The 22,548-nt window shown below is 45.7% G+C and overlaps 1 protein-coding gene across 37 annotated transcripts in view; it reads left to right on the forward strand.

The window, feature by feature from the left end:
* Nucleotides 1-8,717, forward strand: part of DMD (dystrophin) — a 1,163,614-nt gene extending 1,154,897 nt beyond the window's left edge. For 19 of the 37 annotated variants that reach the window (XM_046919009.1, XM_046918964.1, XM_046918986.1 and 16 more), the window contains one exon: nt 6,210-6,356. Coding sequence is in view for 15 of the 37 variants with exons in the window: in XM_046919036.1 (XP_046774992.1) it covers nt 6,210-6,307 (98 nt within the window). In the remaining 22 variants the exon portion in view is untranslated. Of the gene's footprint in view, nt 1-6,065; nt 6,114-6,209 lie in introns of all 37 variants that reach the window. The other 18 variants (XM_046919243.1, XM_046919036.1, XM_046919415.1 and 15 more) reach the window with 2 other exon arrangements.
* The last annotated feature ends 13,831 nt before the right edge of the window (nt 8,718-22,548 follow it).

Below are 22,548 nucleotides of genomic sequence, written 5' to 3' on the forward strand. Positions count from 1 at the left end.
TGTTGTGATGCAGTGCCTTGAAATACAGCGATTCTCTGCACTTGCTGTAGGAGCTTGCACGGGTATTTGGAGGAGTGAGATCCTCGGTGCAGATTACGTCTGCCCTCAAAGGTCAGGTCCTTTCAAATGGATGAAAAAAGGGTGCTTGGCATGTCATCAGTCTGCACCAGTTCAGAAATGGTGTGAAATTGATTTCATATCCAGCCCTTCGCGTATGGTCTGAGAATTGTTCTCCAGTTCAGCGAAACAGGTTGTTGATTTCCATTATCCTCATTCATATGTATGCGTATTGTGCAGAAAAAGGAGAAGGTTCTGCTGCTGAGGGCCTTTGATACAATTAACAATATGAAGGTTAGAAAAATGGCCATGTTTTTACGTGCTCACATTCCAGCAGCATAGCCCTGAAAGCACTGACTTCTTCAGTGAATTGCGTACAGCCCTCCAGTTGTGATTGTGCTCACTGATGGTTCCAGAGAGTGCTTAGTAACTTGTAGAGCTGAGTATAAAGCACAGTTCTCTGCGTGCTCGTGGAGTACATGAGGTAAGTTACAGAACAGCTTTTGCTTTATGCATGAATCCATTTGTGCATTGTCAGATCACGCAATTTTAAACCCGCTCGGCCAGGTTTTGATCCCATTTCGCACATTAGGTATTGTCTTCATGTGTAATCCCATGGATTTCCTGGCATTAACTCAATATGAATAAGGGCATCAAAATCCAAGCAGCCAACAGAAAGGATTTTTCTTCTATAGGGAAAGGGTTAGAGGTCTGTGCTGCTGAAAAGAGACCGTGCTGCTCTGGGCTTTCTTAATTTACGTTCTGTCCACTCATTGGAGGCTGAGTACTCCACGTTTATTTCTGTGACAAGCTGTACTGGGAGATTGATATTCAATTACTGTGCCCTCACCCAAGGGCCTTAATTCCAGTATCGCCTCTAAAGCAAATTCAGCAGATATGGAACACATCATTCTGTTTGTGACCAGAAATGATGGAGCTACTGTCTGCAGAAACAAGTATGTCCTGCTTTCAAAGCAAACACTCGTGTATTAGTATTCCCTCCAATTTTACAAGTATCAGCTAATACTCTCCTTGCCCACTTTGAGCGATGCTGCTGCAATTGAAAGACTGCGGTAGTATTTTTCTTAAATAACATCTTTCAATCTTTTAGTGCCTAAAGCATGGATAAAACCTCTTCAAATTTAATGTAAAAAAAAAAAAAAAAAAAAGGAATGGAATTAATGCCTTCTTTGGTGAAAGTATATTAAAAATATTAATAATAATGAGTGTAAAGCTATGATATACATTTTTCTAAGTGCTTTAGGGAGAGTATTATTCTCATTTGCTTCTTAATTAAAAATGTCTGTCTTACATTTCAGTCTCACAGTGGGCAAGGAAGCAAGGATTCAAAAAAAACCCAGCTATATAGAAACAGTTAATTTGAGCTCTTAGGTAGATAATAGGCATTATGGAAGGTATATTCATTACATATACGGTACTGGGAAATTATTGCATAGGTTAGGGCCACTAAGATGATCAGAGGGCTGGAGCATCTCTCCTATGAAGACAGGCTGAGGGATTTGGGCTTGTTCATCTTGGAGAAGAGAAGGCTCCAAGGAGACCTCATTACAGCCTTCCAGTACTTGAAGGGAGCTTACAAACAGGAGGGGGATTGACTTTTTCCATGGGCATATAGTGATGGGACAAGGGGGAATGGCTTTAAACTGGAAGAGGGGAGATTTAGGTGAGATGTTAGGCAGAAATTCTTTACTCGTATGATGGTGAGGCAGTGGACTAGAGAGTGCCCCACCTCTGAAGGCGCTCAAGGCCAGGTTGGATGGGGCCCTGGGCAGCCTGAGCTCGTGGGGGGCAGCCCTGCCCACGGCAGGGGTTGGCACTGGGTCATCTTTAAGGTAACTTCCAACCCAAGCCATTCTGTGATTCTTTGTTGTTTTCAACTGTTTGCAGTCTTGTCCTATCTTTTACTCCCTTGTGCAAGTGACTCCACCCCCCACCCCCAGCACTTAAACCTGATAAATTTTTGCTGCATCATTCAGAAGGTTGCTCAGGTCATGTCTGCCACATGAAAGGAGCTCAGAAGCCAAGGTGCCCCAGAGCAAGGGCAGCCAGGCTCCAGCCTGAGCTGTGTACCCACAGAACTGATAGCTGTCCACAGAGAATTCGCAGAAAACCTGTGAAACACTTCACTCTTCTGTGCAAGCAGGTGAGGAATCATGAATCTAAATTAGACTGCTTTCCAAATCTGCCTCTGGTGCTGTTACAAGGGAGCCTAAGGTAAGAAAGAAGGACTTTCATCTTTTATTTTGTGTTGCAAAGCTGCTCCGGGGCTGGTGGCATCATTAACGCTAACGTAGTTCAGCAGTAAACACCTCTCCCCCAGACAGCGAAATGCAAAGCAATGACAGGTCTTTTAAAAGAGCAGATTTGAAGCATGATGGACGTCAACAAATGAATACAGAAGCACCTGATGTAACAGAGTAGTGGAAGGCTTAATTTTGGCAGCTGCAGAACAAACAATGTCACGAGGGGGCAGTGAGCTCACAGCCAGTTGGAAGCCCCCCTCACCTCATTCTTCCTCCACTGCAGGGCTGCCTGGGGCACGGGGATGGCAGGGGCACAGGCAGCAGCTCCTGGGTCACCACCACCCAAAGCTCTGCTGTTTTCATTTACATCCAAGCTGCTGGTGGGGCAGTGATGCCCAGCTAAGGGCTGGCTGGTGCAACAGCTGGGGCACGGCCAAACTGTGCTCTTCTGGCTCATCCTCCCTTCCTGCGCTGTCCTGGGACCTCGGTGCCAAGGCTGATGGACTTTACAGTCCAGCTGTTAACATAAACTGCAGTCAGCAGTGGTTTATGGTTGTTCTCTGAGCTGTAAACTCAGATAGCTCAGGAGGAGATGCGCGATTGTTCCGCTTTTCTGCAGAGGAAGTTATGGCCCATGGTACTGGCAGAACATGGAGAGGGACTCATATCTGGTTAATCAACCCAGCGTAACGCAGCACAGCTTTTGTGGAGGGAGATCAGATTCAGAGTGTGGTTATCTAAAAAATATGGCAGCAATTAACAGAGAAAAAAAAAGAAGTACTAGCATACATGCCCGTAATTTCTGTGCATTGAAAGAATAGCTAGGGATCTCTGCATCCATCTTGGCCTGTGTTTCAGTTGCCTGAACAATTTAGCTATTTGTACCTGCTGTGGCAGACTTCTGAAAGACTTACTTATATTTTCTTTTGATTTAAGTTATTCTTTCTAGACCTAGACTTTTCCTATAAAATCAGCTCGCTTTTGTTACCTTTACAGCTCTGTGTCTGACAGAACAAAATGGTATTAACTAGTACTAAATTTCTCTGAAGATGGGCTTTAGCAGTTTGGTTGCAGTTTGGGTGGTAACTCTTTCTGAGCTGGAAATGAGTGGCCTTGGAGTCCCAGCAAAGTCTGGTATTGATTCTAGAATCAATCATCACTATGAACCTGAATGAGTGCTCATGATCCCTCAAGTAATGTCTGCTCCCTCTGCAGATTACCTGATAGCAGCCCCCATTACCTTCCTGCCCCATGTCTGTAGCGTGCTGCAGGCAAGGAAGAACAGTATTTAAAGCTAGAGGTTGCTTGACAGGAGCTTCCAGAGTCAGCATGTTCGTAGGGATGCTACAGAATAGTCAGTTTATACCAGGGTTATTCTGGTACCATTTGCTACAAATATACCTAAGCATATCAGAGCTTCATATAAGTGGAGCAGACCAGTGACAGTTATGTTTCAGTTTACCAGAAGATCTCCAATCCAAAATTATTGCTTTCCTACGACTTTGTCAAATTTTCTCTTTCCTGGATTGATCTCAGCCAGACTGATTGCACTGTAATAGGGGTCAATGAAGATAAAGGGCCATTACTACAATTGCTTCTGAAAGTTTGTGCTAGCATTTAATTACAGCCTGCCTGGTTCAAGAAATATTATCCCTTACATCTAAGCTATGTTTTGACCAAAACTTGGCAGGAATTTTTCACGTGCTGTTCCTTGATGTGCGTATGAGCAAATTACAAGTTCTTGCATAGGATCAGGAGGAGGACTACTTCAATGTTTTTTATATGAAATTACTGTGTGATGCATCTCTTTTTTCTATACCTTAGTGCAAGAAGGGAGATACCATTACACTAGAGTGAAGTATTTCTTTGTCTCGATATTGGACACTGTGCCATGTGCTGCACAGCTCACTCTGAACTGGAAAGCTTGATGAGCATTTATTGCTTAGATGTGGGATAATTTTGTGTAAGGAATGCTATGTTCAAAAGAACCACTTCAAAGTTAGTATGTATTTGAAGGTAAAAAGTGGTAGTTGCTCTCCGGAAGAAAGAAACTTCCCTGGCCATTTCTTAGGTCATCTTTTTTCCGTTCTGTATATGCTGGTGAATATTAAGTGATGTCACTCCAAGCTTCTGTGCTCTGTAGAAATGCCATCAGTGCATGATTGTCACAATATTTGAACATTTGGAAGAGGATGGTCTTTTCTTCCAGCTTGTGTTGGTGAGCGTGATTTGTCCCACAGGAAAGGGTTGCTCTTGTTGTTAAAGACAACAGCTGTGTCAGGAGGAACAGCAGCCCTGTAGGTGGGCAGTGTTAACAGTCAGGCTTCTGCAGGGCACAGGTAGTGAGTTGCATGAAAGGTGCATCTTGGATGTCCTGGTCTTGTCCTGACTTCATTCAGTTGCTCCTTCTTTGTGGACTGTGGTGAGGGTCCAGCATGCAGGTTGGCACAAAGCATTCCTGGGAAGCAGAGCCGTGGGCAGACGGCGTTGCACCTTCACTGCTCTCCCAAAGAAATACTCTACTGCAGGTACTCTCAGGGAGTAAATGAAACCCTTCAGGCCATAGCAACATGGAGTTTTGTTGAGTAATGCTTCGCCTGTTAAATACTTTCACTCGCTGGCATTCTGCTGCTTGGGGCCTTCAAGAGTTGGAGGTCACGCACACTTCTTCAAATCCAAATAAATCTTTCTAACTCCTTTTTTAACTCATTTATATGTTTGGCCTGTACATCAGCCTGTGGCAAGGGGTTCAGTAATGTAATTATGTGCTGTGTGGAATATAATTTCCTTCTGCTTCTTTTAAGACTTTCTGTCTGCTTGTTCCTCTGTGTCCTTGCAAGAAATCTTGAATTGGATGCTTATTGTTTAGGGTGTCTAAATCTCTGCCATATTCCCTTTTCAGTCATACACTTTCAGGAAGAAGGGTCCAGGTGGGCTTCAGTTGCTTGAACCATGATCTCTGTCATTTGAGATGTTTCTAGGGTGTTTCAGACAGTGGTAGAGGGCTGCAGAGCTGACACAGGACTTAGAGGACACCCAGCTATTTCTTGAACAGCAGCCAGAGACCAGCAGGGTGTGCCAAGTGCCTAACCTGACAACGTTTGGCAGTTTAATCCCCCTACCTTCGTGTCTGTTTAGTCTCTAATTTTGTTGAAGCAATTTATTACTGCTGATCAGTGTTGTGACCTTTAACTTTCCCTTGGTGAAATGAATGTGAGAAGAAGTTACAGGTTTTGTCTTCAGAACTGTAGTCTGCATTTATTTGTCACTTCTGTGCGGGAGGCCCGTGTGTAGTTACTTGGTAACTGGGCATCTTAGTTCTGCTGGACTGCTGTCTGAAAGGCAGAGGGCATTACAGAAACTATTACCGAAGGGACTGAGTAAACCGCAGCCATTTACTTTGTTCCAGCTATCAGCACAGCCATCCTGCTGGGACTTCTTGCCTTTAATGAAGTAGTTAATTACTGCTGATCTGTTTTCTGTTTTTCTCCTTGATAGAACATTGAACGCTCAAACACTTGCACCACCAGTTTGGAAGGTTTTCGGTGATGTTGTTGGATGTAATTGCGGCTTTTGGTGAACATTTGTTCTGATACGGTTTCCTCACTACTGGGGATTTCTGTTGGAATGCAAACACGCTGGCTTATTGTCAATGTAGCTTACACTAGCTGTTCCAGCCAGCGCTGCTGTTAAGTGTTTCAGGAAATTGGCAGCTTTTGCTAATGATGACATATGCTCATACAGGAGACTTTTGGAAACAGTGCCGCATAGCGTACCGCGCTGGGGATGACGGTGAGCTGTTCCTGGAGAGTGACACATCTGTACTTGGCCTTTTCCATGAGATGTTCTTCCTCATTTAACGTCCTCTTCTTTGCCTTTCTTTTCCAGGCCACAATGTAGGGAGCCTTTTCCACATGGCAGATGACTTGGGAAGAGCGATGGAAACCTTAGTGACGGTGATGACTGACGACAAGGTGTTAGAATAGCAAGATGTGTTTTACAACTTCAGGCGTCCCGCATGGTTTTTATAATATTCATACTACAAAGAGGATTAGACTGTAAGAGTTTACAAGAAAACAAATCTATATTTTTGTGAAGGGTAGTGGTACTATACTGTAGATTTCAGTAGTTTCCTAAGTCTGTTTCTGTTTTGTTAACAATGGCAGGTTTTACACGTCTATGCAATTGTACAAAAATTATAAGAAAACTACATGTAAAATCTTGATAGCTGAATAACTTGCCATTTCTTTATATGGAACGCATTTCGGGTTGTTTAAAAAAAATTTATAACAGTTATAAAGAAAGATTGTAAACTAAAAAGTGTGCTTTATAAAAATAATTGTTTATAGAAACCCCCTTTAAAAAAAATACAAAAAAAAAAATACTGAGGCAGTGCATTTGTTCAGTATCATTTCAGCTCTGCAGCTGCATCAGAGAGAGATTCATGTTCTGTGTTCTTTTCCTGGCCTGTCAAAGAGGAGAGGAAGAAAAAAGCATTTCCTGCAGCGACACCAAAATGGCCAACTTAACATTTCTCATTGGTTTTGTCTGAGTAGGGCTGGCTTTAAAATAACCTCCCGGACTTCCAGTGAAGATAGTTATTTCACTTCTTTCCAATAAAATTAACGATTACATGAATCACACTAGTTGGCAATAATTAAATGAAAGAGCACATGACATGACAGAGCCTGCAAAAAATTAATGGAAAGGAAAAAAAAAAAAAAGAAAAAAAAAAAAAGCAGAAGAAAGAAGGAAAGAATTTAATGATGTCCAATACGCCAGCATTTCCTCTGCTGACTTAATCCCTGAATGTCCTTAGTGAAGGAACGTAGAATTGCCTTACCGGATGAAACCTTTGGACCTTACTGTCCGGTACTCCGCTGGCTGCAGCCAGCGCCCAGAGCTTCAGCAGAAGCTGCGTATGGCTCTCCCTGCCCGCTGCCACCGTTAGCAACACCTCGCTGCACACGAGAGAAGAAAGGGAGAAGTTCCCTCCTGACCCCACGCGGGATCAGCTTCTGACATGAAGCACAAGTGGGTTATTCACAGAGCACCTTTGCTTGTATGGCTTCCAATGCTGTTAATGAACGTAGAGCTACTTGATCCTCTGGAAAATAAAACCAGACCTTTCCGCAATGTCTGTCTCAGCCTGCTAGAGCAGCTGGTCCCAAGGAGCTGTAATGCAGCAAGCAACCTTTGAGGAAGGCTGTAGAAGAGTTACTGCTGTTCTTATATGTGTATGGTGATCAGGTGAAGGTAGCCACACTGCTCCCGAGATATTTATCTTCAAAACAAAGGCCCTGATGCTTTCTCCTTCCCTGTTTCTCTCTACAAGTAATACCGCACAGTTAACAATAAAGTGACAAAGAGAGGAACTGATAGAAAAACAGATTAGCCAGCGTAACTGCAGCTCTTGAGAGGTAGGTTTGGGTATGAGGTGCTGTCAGCAAAAGCTTTACCACTTCATTATCTTAACCAGCTTTTAATTTTCTCTTAGATACATAGAAACACACCGTCTGACTTTATATTGCAAAGTAAAAATCTGTTACCTCTTCTTGTATGAAGTGTAATTAAACTTGGGAAAGATTTTATTTTGAATGCTAGTTAACATTGAACATGGCTAGTCATGCTATTTCTACCTCACTTTGGTTTTGTGGTGTTCCTGACAACTACGTACAGATATGTTACATCATCACCACTCGTCCATTGTGTGAACGGGTCTCATCATTTAAGTAAGAATGCTAATAATTCACAACGAGTAAGTACAATCCCCCCAAACCTCTGCTTTCGTAATGAAGAGCTTTGTTTAACACTTTCTTGCAGTAGGAACCCCATGTAATTCTCGTGGTCTTCTTTACCAGAAGGTTTGTTCTGAGATCTGGGAAAGAGATGGGTTTCTTCTCGTTTTTCCCCCATGTGCCCCCCCTTAAGCCTTCTCTTCAGAAAACAGAAGGAGGAAAATGGATTGCACGGTTGTTTTCATCAGGGTTTTGTTTTGTTTGTTTTACTTTCTAGGTCTTAGTTTTGGAGTGAGTCTGTCAAAAATATTTAAGAAGTTGAAAGCTTTATCACTGCTTTTTGAAGCATAATTTGGGAATTGTTTCATATTCCTTATAACGACAAAGTATTAAACTGTAAAACATAATCAGTGTAATTGAATACATAAATACCATATGGCATGTTATTTCATTGTTACTCAGTACTGGTTTATTACTTGGATATCATAATATATTGTGTTTTAACACCAACACTGTAACATTTACTAATTATTTTTATAAACTTCTGTTTTACTGCATTTTTCACAACATATCAGATTTCACCAAATATATGCCTTACTATTGTACTATATACTGCTTTACTGTGTATATCAATAAAGCACGCAATTATGTTATAAAAGGTCTGATGTTTCTGTCAAGGCGCTCTCGGTGCCCAGCCAGTGCCGCCCCTCTCCAGTGGTGCCACCACTGTGCTGCCAGCTCCCAAATCCCCTTCTGACTGCCATCTCCATGCTGTGGGTGGCACTCGAGGTTTGCTTGGCAGAGGGAAAGAGGCTCTTCTGGCTTCGGTTTTTCTCCCTGTTAGTATTTTGGGCAGAGCAGAAGCCACGTGAAGCGCACAAGCTGTTCTAGGGGAGCAGCACGTTCTGCTTCAGACGGGGGATGAAATTCTGTCCAATCCTTGGACAGTTTGGTACCGTGAAGCAGAAGCAAAGCTGAGGTTTGGTCATTTGTCTGACACAGAATCATAGAATGAATCGTAGAATCATAGAATGGCCTGGGTTGAAAAGGACCACAATGATCATGTATTTTCAACCCCCCTGCTATGTGCAGGGTCTCCAACCACTAGACCAGGCTGCCCAGAGCCACATCCAGCCTGGCCTTCAATGCCTCCAGGGATGGGGCATCCACAACCTCTTTGGGCTACCTGTTCCAGTGTGTATGGACCAAACTCCTCTTCCTCAGGGCCTTGGGAAGGGGTGTTCCCATCAGAGAGGCTGATCGTGTATGTCCTGTCTCATATCTAAGAAATACACGTAGGTTTTAGTACTCAGACTCCACTCAGTTGTACCTTGAGTCTGTCTTTGAGCTCTACCTTTCAGAAGTAATACACTCAAAAGCAAAAAGCCCAAAAAAGCGCATCTCTTTGTGCATATTTTTGATAATACTATGAAGGAGGAGGTGGGAATTCCCTCATCATTAATTTGAGGAAATAAATACGCATCCCACATCTCTCTCAGATCTGAGTTACTCTGAATCCACTCCTACCCACACACACGAACTGGGGAGTGCCGTGCTGTACCGGAGCCTCCCCTGAATGTCACGCAATCCACAGCACATAGCAGCCCTCAGTGACGAGGCATGCCCTCAATGATGAGGTGTCTCCTGCTTAATGCAGTTAAGGAAAGGGGGGGATGGTTTTCTCCCTGCCACTCGTTCTGAGGTTGGTTGCACATGAAGAGGTGCCATTGGGTTGTAAGCTTGCCCATGAGCCAGATGGGTAAGGTTTGTCTTACTAAATGAACTAGAAAGTTACATCAGGGCGCGAGAATGAGAAAGAAGTGGCACTTGGCCTCAGCAGCAGAAGTAGGGAAGGCAAACACACGTGGGCCTGCCCCAATGCACCCTTGCAGAGCCATGGCTGCTGCAGGCACCTGCAGGCCCCACTGCTGCAGGCAGAACACAGCCGCCCCTCGCCTGGCCCTGTGCAGGGGCTGGAATGTGGTAAGAGTCACTGCTGTTGTCAGTGCTGTGGCTCTTCAAGGCAGTGCAGTGCACACAGCCAGCCCATCATCTGCACTGAGCTCCCCGCTGCCACAACCCCGTTATCTACAAGTCCCAACATCCCAGTAATAAAACCTGGCATTTCTGAATGCCTCTTATCATCATTCTCCTTAGGTATTTTTAGGCTAAAGACGCTCATTTTAAGTTAACTGTTTCCTTTGCTCTCTGGACAGCAAAGATGATGATCGTTCTTTACTTTTGGATGCTGTGGTTAATAAGCTGCTATTCACCAACAAACATCATTGTCATTCCCGTACCTTTTAGATGGCAAGAGAGGGGGAGGCCATGCCATCCAGGTCAGCAGTTTGATGGGGCACCTGGGCAAGGAGAAGCAGCCCTGGGTTATGGAGGTGGCAGGGTCCCTCAGCCATCCCCACTGGGGCCACCATCTCTTGTACCCTCTATGTACCATAGTCAGGAGCAGCGGTGGTAATTCACTTCCTGGCTGTCAGCCGGCACGCTGAATCCCCACGAGACCTCCCTCCCTGGCACAGAGCACTCACATTTCTCTGGGAGCTTGTTTCAGCTCAGAGTAAGCAGAACAGCTCATTAGGCTGAGCCATAACTGCGAGACAGGTGGGGGTGCCCAGACCAGCTGAGGCTGGTGCAGCAATCCCTGTAAGCTGATACTTGCCAGCCTTCAGCACATACTTAGTTCTGAAAATCTGGTTAAAAAGCGGTTGTGGCTAAGGGAGGGATGAGATACAAGGAAATCATGGAGCTGTATAAGTGAACCACGAGGCTTCACAAATACACCACACTGCTGTTTCAGCCTATTGCCTAAATCCTTACTTCTTGCCAAACCAAGGCTCCGATGTGTCAGTCATGGGTAACAGTATGACAGATTAAGGACTTCTTTTCATTGACTGAGCATTACAATGGATACACCATTTATTTACTTGCCTGCACATGCTTTTTGCAAGCTGTGTCCAAGCAAATTCTCCCTATATAATGGCTTAAGCAATCCACTATGTAATGTTCTTCCTTTTCTCTCTCACTGTCAAAGAAAAATAATCAGAAAATTATGTTAATTCCTCTGTATCTGTTTCCTTCCACATTCTCTACTTGAATCCAAACCAGCAACATGAAGTGTTAAACGAGTCAATTAAATTTTTATGAAATGAGAAGAGCGTTTGGCCCCTGGCACAAACCTGCTCAGTTTCTGCATGCCCTTCTGCCACAGTATTGCTGTCACCATGTCAACTCCTGCCAGCCACTACAGGCCACTCCTCAGCCTTCTTTTGAATACTCGGGAGGGGAGAGTTTCTTGCTCCCACATCAGCAGGACAAAAGCTCTTTTTTCTTCTCTTGGAAGCTGATGAGCAGCAGAGCCTTGAAGTGGTGTGACCAGCTGGGGAGCACTGCGGTGACAAAGCTCCTTGTCCAGTACCAAGCTGGGCACCTGGGACAGGAGTCCTAGAATCATAGAAATACAGAATGGTTTGGGTTGGAAGGGACCTCCAAGCCCACCCACCCCAACCCCTGCTGTGGGCAGGGCTGCCCCCGCCAGCTCAGGCTGCCCAGGGCCGCATCCAACCTGGCCTTGAGCGCCTCCACGGACGCACAGTGGGACCACAAAGCATTTTATGGGAATAGTAGTCAAGTGCAGTGGATGTAGAGAGCTTTGCAGAGGTATATGCTTATACACTGGCAGTGTTAGGACATGAAGTGTTAGGTTAGAACAGCAGCAGTACGTTCCACAATAAGATTATAGCCGTTTGATATCTAAAGATTTGCAGCTAAGCTTGCACTGCTTAGAGATGCCCTTACTGACGATCCATGGCAGCGCTAATACATAATCAAGAATATCATTATGAGAGGATTTTTACTTCTGCAGAAGGATAATTTTTAGTTGTGCTTCATTCACCAGACAAATGGTTTTATTTTAACACTGATAGAGCAGATACTTCTTTTGCACAGAAGATTAATGGCCATTGCCACTATCATTCCCCACTGCACCCAGCACAGAACGTCTAGATAAAGTCTGCAACCAGCTGCAGGTGATAAGGCAGGAAACTACTACTTTTTTTTCCTACCAACCAGCAATACAAGCTTGGAAATTCATGGTCCTGAGAAAATATTAAGAGCGTTAGAATAAACACTATCTACATGCATCTACGTAAATATGTGCATGCACAGGCAGAGGCTGCTTCACTCACACATGCACACACAGAGCCCTTTGCTGTGCTGTGCCTGTTAATAGCTCGGTGAAAAAAAAAACCCAACCCACCAAACAAACCTGGAATCGTTTGTGTGGAGATTCCCACCGACAAACCTGCCAGAGCCGGCCTGGCCCGGCCGCCTTGGCAGAAGTTGATGAAGACATGAAGACACCACCGAGCTATGCCTCCATGGCAGGCCCCTGCCCATCCTGCCAGCTCTGCCTGCTCCTCAGGCACTGAGGAACTCAGCCCTTGGCAGGGCACTGTGCATTGCGGGAGTCGTAACTACAGATTTTGTTAGTGGTTTTTGTTTGATGGCTTGTATTTTAAGCCAGGGGTTGCCAGCTTGCTGGGTTGGGCTACAACCAGCCTGACTGCAGCCCCTGTAGGCCTCGAGGTCCTTATCCAGTGGGCTCGTGGGTGTTTGTGCTCCGTGGAGTCAAAGCACTGACTTCACCTGTGGCACTCAGGGACTTAGGCACGGGACATGGATCCCACTTTGCTTCTCACCTAGGCCGGGCCCTGGCTCTGGCTCAGAGCTGGCTGCCAGCCCTGGACCTACGCAGCCCTCAGAGGCTCCATGTCAGGGGGGAGCGGCTGATGTGGAGCTGTTGCCATGGGCACCGCAGCAGCAAACCGTGATAACATTGAGAGAGACGAAGGGGAAAAGGGCAAAATAGGGTGTCTCCATCCCACTGCAGAAATGGCTTCCAGTTAACTGTGGTAATTACCTGTGAAAGAATAACATGAGGATTCCACGGTTTAGAAGGAAGCCCCTGTAACAGCGCGCTGCGAGAGCCACCCTCTGTTTTGCCTGTAGTAAAAGGGCTTTTTTTCTTTTGCACAAGAAAATAAACCATGGCCATTAAGTAACCCCCATCCATTATTACTAAGGCAGCTGTTTCATTATGGCATGCGGTACTCCATGTTATTTTTTCCAGACTGTTAGCTGTTGTGCTCTGGTGGCCCTCCTGCCCATTCCCCCCAGCCCTAATGGAAGTTTTCCATTTCCATGGGTAAGGGGACATTTGCTCAGCTCCAGTGCACTGAGTTGCTCTCCAGCTGGGCTCTGTGAATGACCCAGAGACTTCGTTCCTTGCCTAGCACCTGCAGGATGGTTTTGCTGGCTGACCCATCCCATTTGTGCCAAGTATTTGAGAGCCATTGCCCTGCCACTGCCCCCTTTACAAATGCACTACGGTAGTGCTGTCAGCCATGATCTTACTTTTTCTGCACTTTCCTACAGCTTCTTTCCAGCAAGTGGGTCACGGCTGTCACATGACCACATGTGCCACTCACACAGAGAGGGCTGTGTGACTGCATTACCCATCAGGAGCCTATTTACCAGAAGAGCCTTCTTCTTTGATGGGTCAGGCATGTTCAAGAGACACCTTCTTTCTCATCCCTTTTCTTCTGCTCAGAGTTGTGTCATTCACAAAAGGAATAGCACAGAAGTGAGCCCTCCCATAGGCACTGCATGCAAGGAAAGGCTCAGTAAGAAATCCTTTGCTTCCATCATTATGTTCCATGCAATAGCCCAGAGTGAAGGCTGTCCACTTGCCCTGGGATCTTCTGTCCTGGGCTGCAAAACTTAAGGACACACTGTGTATGGCTATATGCATGATGCTGGTGGGACCTATTGCTTCTACACAAGGTGAAGGTTCTAACATCAAGAAACATCACTGCCTCTTTTTGGAGCATGGCTTTTAATTTAAGGATGCTACCTACACTTGGAATTTCTTCATTGTGGGCAACAGAGAGGTTGTGGAGTCTTCTTCTATGGAGATATTCAAGATCCACCTAGAAGCCTACCTGTGTGACCTGTTGTAGTGCTCCTGCTTTAGCAGTGAGGTTGGACTCCATGATCTCTTAAGGTTCATTTCAACCCCTGTGATTCTGCAAACAGTTTCATTTACAAAAGAAAGGCTGTCAAATTCAGGGCTTTGGGTCCTCCCTTTCCTTCATTCTGCCAGCAGTGTGAACAGTGCTCCTTTGCTGGCATCACCATGTATGTCTCTGCCCACCATTCCAGGATCTAGTGGCGCTGCCAACACACACAAAGTGCCTCTGTAAGCAACTTTTCCTCAGCCAGACCACAAAAGGATGGCAGCAGAGCATGTGGAGTGCAACGGTCTCAAGTACAGTGCAAAGGAGCTGCACCTCTGCATGACAGCAAACTGTCTCAGTATAACAAGTCCTTCGGGAAATACAGGATGCCATGAACCAGACGGTCACTTTAAAAACCCCAAGATCCTGAGAGGTAGAGAGTTACCCACACTTTTGTGTGTATTTCTGCACAAGAAACTGACAAATCCTACAGGTGGGATTCATTATCTGTAGCCCATGACGTGGAGCTCGTTCCCAAAACATCCCTCCCAGCTGATAAACTGCAGCAAGAAGATTTGAAGCTGCACAGCGTGAAGGATAACCTACTTAGGATGAACATGTGCATGATGCTATCAGCATTACTGACACAGTTACCAGAGCTCAAGGGGGGCTTGACTAAAGGGTTAATACATCAAGTCACCTTTTACAGAAGCACAAAGCATTGGGTAGACTCAGAACAGAGTCATGTTTTTCCCCCTAGGCTGGGCTTCTCCCTTAGCCCCAGGGTGCCCTCCTCCCATGTAATGGCAGTATCAGCATGGGAAACAGCAAACAAGGGATGCTTTGTGCTGGAGTGGGTGCTGGAGGAGAGCTGGTGCGCTGGATGGGGTAGATGACAGAGGAGATCAGGTCTATGTGTGGGTCCAGGCATTTCTGAAGATAATTCCACGGTCAAGCAGGCAGTGGGGAACTTTGTTTAGCATGTGCACATGCAGCAGAGGCTTCTTTAGGGCAGAAATGGTTGAATTTATGAAAGGCTCGTGTGGAGCTTTCCTGGCTGACACAGGAGCACCAGCCGACTGCTGTTTTCCAAGGCAGCCATTCATTAACGTGCAATTTCCTGATTCTCCTCTGAACTCCACTGAACTCTGCTAAGCTCTGATGGGCATCGTTTCTGTAAGCACAAACCAGCAGCTTAATTTGGAATACTTGACTGTGCCGTGGGTTTCACTTCAGTTACTTTCCCTGGATGCGAGGCCCCACATCGTACGCTGCACTCCAGCAAAGGCAGGAAACAGCAGAGAAAGGAGCAAAACATCCCTCGCTTGAAACTTCTCTGCTTCTGACAGACAAATCTAAAAGAAAAAAAAGCTTTAAAACTGTGGGAGCTAACAAATTGCCGTGAAACACGCTCGCTCCCACACACAGGTAATATCTCATACAATGTCTAGGCACAATGTCATGCTGTTCTGGTGTGTAAAACCATGACTGATCACGCTAAACACATCGATATATGATCGTCAAACACCCCTGCACACAGGGAATATTCTCTTTAGTCACAGCTAAGCAAATAAATATTTCTCTCCGTGGCAGCACAAAGCTGCTGAGATCTGTAGGCAGCACAGCTCCTTTACCACTCTTTGGTGATTGCACTGCAGTTCGCAGAGCAGCTAGGGGCACGAATGTGTGTGGAAGCAGCAGGGGTCAGACAGAAAAATATATATCTAATCAAACTTTTATTAACCCGTGCCCTTCCAGCTCCAAAGGACACAGTCAAACCAGCGATGATTTACAGCAACTGCAGCCTCCTGACTGAGTAGCAAATCATTTGAAATCCACTCCTGACTTTCCGCAGGGGTTTTCACCATTTCTCAGTGTTTGCCAGACACACTGGGCAGCTCTGTGACACTCCTTGGGCAGCTCTGTGACACTCCTTGGGCACACACCCGCTTGCTGTTTGCACCTTCTGGAAACTTTTCTCGTGAAGCCGAGTGCTGTCTTGTCTTTAGCATGTCTCTGTCTTTAAGCACGTCACAGGCAAGCACTCTACCTGTAAAACAGCACTTCCCCTCTCCAGCTCTCAACTGCCCTCTCCCCAACACACATGGTGTCTAACTTGATGGAAAACCATCCTCAGTTCTGCACTCCACTCTACATGCTCGACGCCACTGAGCCTGTGAGGTGCGTGGCACAGACGTGGCAGTGCACAAGCAGGGCAGCGAGGCCCAATGGCCATCTTGGGCACCAAACAGAGCACCATGTCCTGCTGGTCCACAGCACCAGGTGCTGCCTAGGCTACCTAGAAGTTGGCTCTAGCTTGCACTCATGCAGCTGGATGAGCTAACTGCAACAACTACAGTTTTTTTTTTTTTTTTTTTTTTTTTTTTTAATGAAAATAAATATTCGCTCACATCTGGTTGAAAATTCAGCCAGTTTTTGCCCTTTTCAGGAGGCAGAGCAGCGGCTGGTGGCGTGCATCAGTCAGATGGATCACACAACAAAGGCTTCTCTGTTACAGATGGATGGAAGGAAGGGCAAACAATCAAGTGTCCTTTCCTATTTTTTGCATCTCCCTCTGTGATGCTGATAGAAAAAAATCCAAACGTCTCCAGGCAGGCAGTGCCTATCTGCAGCAGGCAGGCAATTTCCGAACATATTACCAGTGCAGAGTCAATACAGAAATAGCAGTCCAGCATATCATCCAATTTTCAAATGTAAATAACCAGACCGCTTTTAATTTGGAGGGCTACTACAGGGAATAAAATGAACTCTGGAAAATGCACACAGCAGTGACTGCTGGCCGCAGTGCATTACCTTCAGGTGTCTCTGTTATTTTTCCCTGCTAGCAGCCATGTCATAGTGTGGAGAAGAAACATTGGTCTCACGTGCAGGGAGAGCCTCCACTGTTGGCCTGAGGAGCACCAACACCTCCACATCCAAGCCCGTATTGGAGCAATATGCTTTGATACAGCAGTCATGTGCATAGCAAAACAAGGAGTAGGGAAAGGGCAAGAAACCTTGAGAGCTGCTGGGCTAGCTGAGAGCAGAATTGTCCCTTTGCCTGCATGGCTGCTGTATGGCTGCCGAAGGGAGGCCTGCTGTGGTCTTATCTCAAAGGCCACACATTGATTATAGCACAGCCACCCACACAAGGGCTGTGTTTTTACTCACTGCTGAAAAGAGAATGGGACAGGTGTGTAGCCCCTTCTCACTATGGACTGGGCTCGGTGGGTCTCCTCCTGTGGGTGCCCAGTCCAAACCAAATGCTAGCAGCAATTCTGCTGAGTCAGGATGGATTTGGCACTGCGAAAGTCAATGACAAAACCAATCTGTTCAAAGGAGGAGATTATTTCTGGTGTGGATGTGCCAGCCTCCATTATGCGCTGCAGGAACAGGCAGGGCCAGTCCGACTGAGTGAGGACACACCAGGGCTCTTCATCCTACTTTGTGCTTTCCTTGCTGGCATTATGAATCATCAGTGAATATTCATACGGCGTGTTCAAGGGAGGGACACACTGGAAGTGCTAAGCATCGGTCTGCCTCATGACAGCATTGCCAAGGCATCTTTCAAACACTTTCCAAGCTATTAAAAATACTCTGGAAATGAAAGATGAATATCTACTGTAATGCCAAGGACTCCCAGAGACGAACCCGGTCTGGGGGTGGAGGTGAGATATGGCTGGTGAGGAGATGTCGCTTTGGGAAGACACTGGTGATGCCACTCACATTGGCAGAGACCCTCTGAACCACAAAACTATAAAACTGGGATGTGCGAAAAGACTAAAAAATCTAAAGCTAAAGACTAAAGATGGACTTCTTTCCCTAAAGGCTAATCTGTGTTTTTTTTGTTGTTGTTGTTACTGTTGCTTTTTTTCCCCAGACTCACGAAATATAAGCCAGAGACAGAAAGTAAAACCCCAGACAGAAATGATGGATGGCCTAAGATTTCTCATACACCCCGTGCCAGTGGGAAAGGGAGGGCCCTGCCGCTGCCGAAGAGGTGATGCAGAATGCTTGCACACCATTTTAGAGGTGCAGGAGCCCCTGGGCTGCCACAGCAGCCTCAGCGGTGTCAGACCTGTGAGAGGCAAGGGGTCAGCATGGCCGTATCCCCAGCACAGCAAGGCAGGAGAGCTTGGGCGCTCCAGCTGCGAGACTTGCACTCACTTGTGGAGCAGAAAAAAAGAAAAAGAACAGTGCACGAAGCTGGAAACTGTTCAATGTCTGCTCTTTTTCAGGCTTTATCTCCCATCTACATCCACTGGCGTTTGGCCCTGCATGGTTTGACATGAGTCACGGCGGCATGGTGCTGAGGTCCAGCCAAGATTAGCTGCTCTGTATAGTGTTGCGCTACCTTGCAACTACTGATTCACTGCAGTAGAAATGATAGATTGTTTTACAGGAGGAAGAAAAGGGGATAATAAAATAAAAACACCCGACGGTACTTAAAGCAGTGGATGTGCTCCACCTACTGGCTGGTAACAGCAAAGTGAACCGTGATAAAAGCGAGCGACCTTACAGAGCTCTTAATGTTGCCATCCTCTTTGCTTTTTACATTTAGATGGCAGGCAGGGGGAGGAAGAAAAGGAAAAAAATGATGTGAAGAAAAAAGAAAGAGAGTGAGACAAGATGAGAGACGCACAGCTAAGGAAAAAAAGAATAAAAGAAGATACAACTCTTCCAATTTCGTAAAGAGACGCTTCAAGCATATGTAAGCTTGCAGCAACCTTGGCCATGTAACCTGGTTTTGATGTATTTCAAAACTCCCCAGAGGAGAGCACTCTGAATGCTGCACTGCATTTCTGATTGACGTCAGCAGAGTTTATAGCTAAGACAGCAGAGGACAGCTCCCAGACCACTCTCTGTTGCCTTTGGTTGCCTCTGCCTTCCCTTTCGGGGCTTTGGGTCTGGGGAAGGAAGAGGGACAAATCCCACAGGCTGGTGCCTCAGGGTGTTTCCTCTCCACACACTCCTCGCCAGTGATCGCAGCTGCTCCTACAGCCTTCACAGCTGGAGCAGTTGCAAGTTTGTCTCCCAGGCAGAGATAGGAAGCAGACTGAAGGCAACGTGTTCAAGAGAGTGTGGTGTCCTTAAGTCTCTATTCTGACGTAAGAGTGCACATGATTTATACATTTAAGTGCCACCAGGCTGCTTGAAAAATCAAATTCTTGGCATTTCTGGGACTTAGCCGTGTGAGAACCAGGTTTGATGTCTTGTCAAGCCCACAGCACAGTTGATGCTTACCTGGAGGGAAGAGGGGAGACATGCAAGGACCCCCATCAGCCAAGAGGCACGTGCACAGGATGCAGTCAGGGAAGGAGAGGAAAGGAGAAAGGGGAACTGCAGTCTTCACTCCAAATCCAAAGGAAAATAATCAGTTTTGCAAAACAGCACTTCTGCAGTGCTCTGGGGTGTGAAAGATATATCTTAATCACTACCTAGGCTTTTCTACAGGAAAACACAAACCCTCAGTATTTAAAAGGTATGTCCTGATTCAGAAATAGATTTTTTTTTCAATTTAAATGTATATTATACACACATAGAAAATATTTTAACATACTGTATATGCTTATAAATGCATACAGATACTGTGCTTATACACACTCATACATATACGAACGCACACAGATGCCCTCACAAAGGAGCCAGGAAGCTCCTTTCAGCCAAGATCTCCTTTCATGCTCTTCAGTGCATGGCTGCACACACATGGTCAGCTGTTCCTGCCCTTGCACTGTCTGGTCGCATATTCTCTCCACAATGGTGTCACATTAATGAAGACATATGGCCCCAGGGTGGCTGTTGCTCTGCCCAATATCCTTTGAGCATGGCCAGAGGAGCACTGGTCCGTGTATGCCTGGCCATACCGACATGTCTGAAGTCATTCAGATCCCTACCATCCTAGAAAGCCTTGTGCAAAGCAATTGCCCAAAATGGTGCAGTGCGTTTGCAATAGACAGGTAACTAACCATAGGTTAATGCAATAACAGTATCACTTAATATCTCACGGGACAGCATCTGAATATGTTTCAGAGCTGTCCTGAATACAGATATTACCAGAGAGTTGTAATTTGTCTCTGCCTTTGCTTGCAGCTGCTCCTGTCTATTATTCTAGCAAATATTACAGAAAATATTACAAAAAAAATATTGCAGAAAAGCTACAAAAGTGTAGTAGGCTTATGGAGTGCACTCCTGCTACCATTTCCTTGTTCTTATTAATCTAATCTACTTCTTCATCATTCCGTATCAAGACTGTTTTCTTCTAAAAAAAAAAGTCTTGCCTTTTCACTTTGCATGGAAGTGTGGGGCAGTGATACGAACCTTTAACTCAACCCTGTCTGCCAGCTTCAGCACTGCCACGCTAATTTGTAATCAGAGTGAGGGTACGGCACTGCTCAAGTATGTACAAAATATGAAGGGTACAGGGGGAAAAAGGAGCGGTAGGGGGAGGGAGAGCGAGAGGACATAAGAGCAAAGTAGCTGTTTCTGATGTTTCATTCAACTTCACACACCAGTGCACAGAGGGACACCGAGGGACATGGGGAGAGATATTTGCTTGGGGAAATACTACTCCCAGTCAGAAAATGACCGTGCTGTATGTCTGTGTATTATCACAAGAGGACAGGTAGGGGAGAAAAGGAACAATAAGGTCAAGCGGGAAACAGAATGGGAGAGAGCAGTATGGGGACATGGATGAGGCTTGGGAGATGATGGAAATAAAGGTGGAGCAGACATTGGAGCGAGGAAAGGAGTGATGTGATAATGGGGAAGAAGAACAAAAACATGAAGAGAAAGAAAAACAAGAAAAACAAGAAAAGACCAAAATGAGCACAGAAAGAGCAGCTGCCCAGGCAGCTTGCTGCACACCTCTCACTGGCACTGGCCACCTCTGCCAGACAGGCTTCTTGTCCCCAGCCAAGCACGTGTGGGGCCAGGCGCTACTGACAATGGAGCTGCAGCACCACAGATCCCTTATTCCTTTTCCCTGCAACCCAGAAGGGCCTGAGTAGAAATAGGTGAGGTTTTTGCTTCTGCTGTGTTAGAGCTTCCCCCTCCCTGTTCTTAGAGGCTTGGGATACTCCCCCTCCCACTCCCTAAAAAAGGTAATCCTGTTGGTTAGGAAGCCTGGGAGGTTTCTAAGCCACCTATTTCTAACATGCCCTTCACTGCAGTAAGTGCATTTATTTTTTTTTCTCCCCAGTTTATTAAAAGTGCAAACTCCAGTGGCCTTTTTGCATTACAAATCCCTGAGGCTGCAGAGCAATGTCTATTTTCTTTGAACTCCCTTGAGGGGAAATACATCCCTCTTCTGCTGTGTACGTGAAACGGCTGATTACACATGAGTTAGTAGTCTGAACACCAAGGCATGCTGTATAAAAATCGTAATCCAAGGGCACAGAGATTGAGTGTTGCAAGCTATTAATGACTTTTTCTCATGGTTTCAGTCCAAAAATGTGATCTTAGTTATCTGTCAAGTGAAGGGGCCTTAGGACCTAGGCAAAAATAGAATTCAAAGCTACTGATCACAAACGTGTTTTTTCTGCAAAGAAAGCCAATATGCAGTACTGAGCAATAGCATGCTGACTTATTTTATGGCTTTCCTTTTTTTCCTCTTTCTTGTGAAGCGGCTTCAGCAGGGATTACAGCTTTACTATGTGGAACTATGTTTTCCAGGTGAGTTGAAGCAGGATTTCTTTGAAGTCTGACAGCCTGTATCTAAGCCTTCCTCCATTTCAGATGGTGTGTGTAGACTTTGGAGTGCTTCTAGCAACAGCTCAGCTCTGTCCCTGTCACACTCATGGACACAGAGTGAACAGACTCACAGCAGCCAGCACTCAGCCTCGCATACATGCTGGCATTAAGGGGCTGCTTTCCCCTGTGCAGCTGGGAGCGAGACTGAGCCTTGCTGCCACTTCGGCACATGCACTTACACATATGCACACACGTGGATTTCTTACGTGACTTCCAGGGAAATGGTTAGAAATCAAGTCTGATGAGAACACAGAACAGCCTGCACCATGTGCAAAGCATGGACAGACAAGCACAGTGACCAGCAACTTACATATGTACAACTTCCCCCTTTTATCCATTTTTCCCTCTGTTTTTTTCACACATCCCTCCCCAAACCATCTTGATCCATCTCATCTCCAACCTCCAGTTCCTCCTTCATGTCGTGTGCAAACCCAGGATGTTCTATTTTACATCCCATACATTTTACATCCCATTCTATTTTACATCCCATTCTATTTTGCATCGCTGTCCTAGCCATCAATAGCTGCATTCCAGTTGTGGGAATCATCCCACCAGGTTTTGGTGATGGCAACTAACATCATGGTTTTACAGTAGCATGGCAGATTCCAACTCCTCCTGTTTCTTTCCCAAGCTGTGTGCCTTGATGTAGAGGCATTTAAGCTGGGAAGCTGGTCTTGTCACCTTCTTGGAGGATAACTCCTTAAATCC

Source organism: Gallus gallus, chromosome 1, assembly GCF_016699485.2.
Source record: "Gallus gallus isolate bGalGal1 chromosome 1, bGalGal1.mat.broiler.GRCg7b, whole genome shotgun sequence".
Lineage (NCBI taxonomy): Eukaryota > Metazoa > Chordata > Aves > Galliformes > Phasianidae > Gallus > Gallus gallus.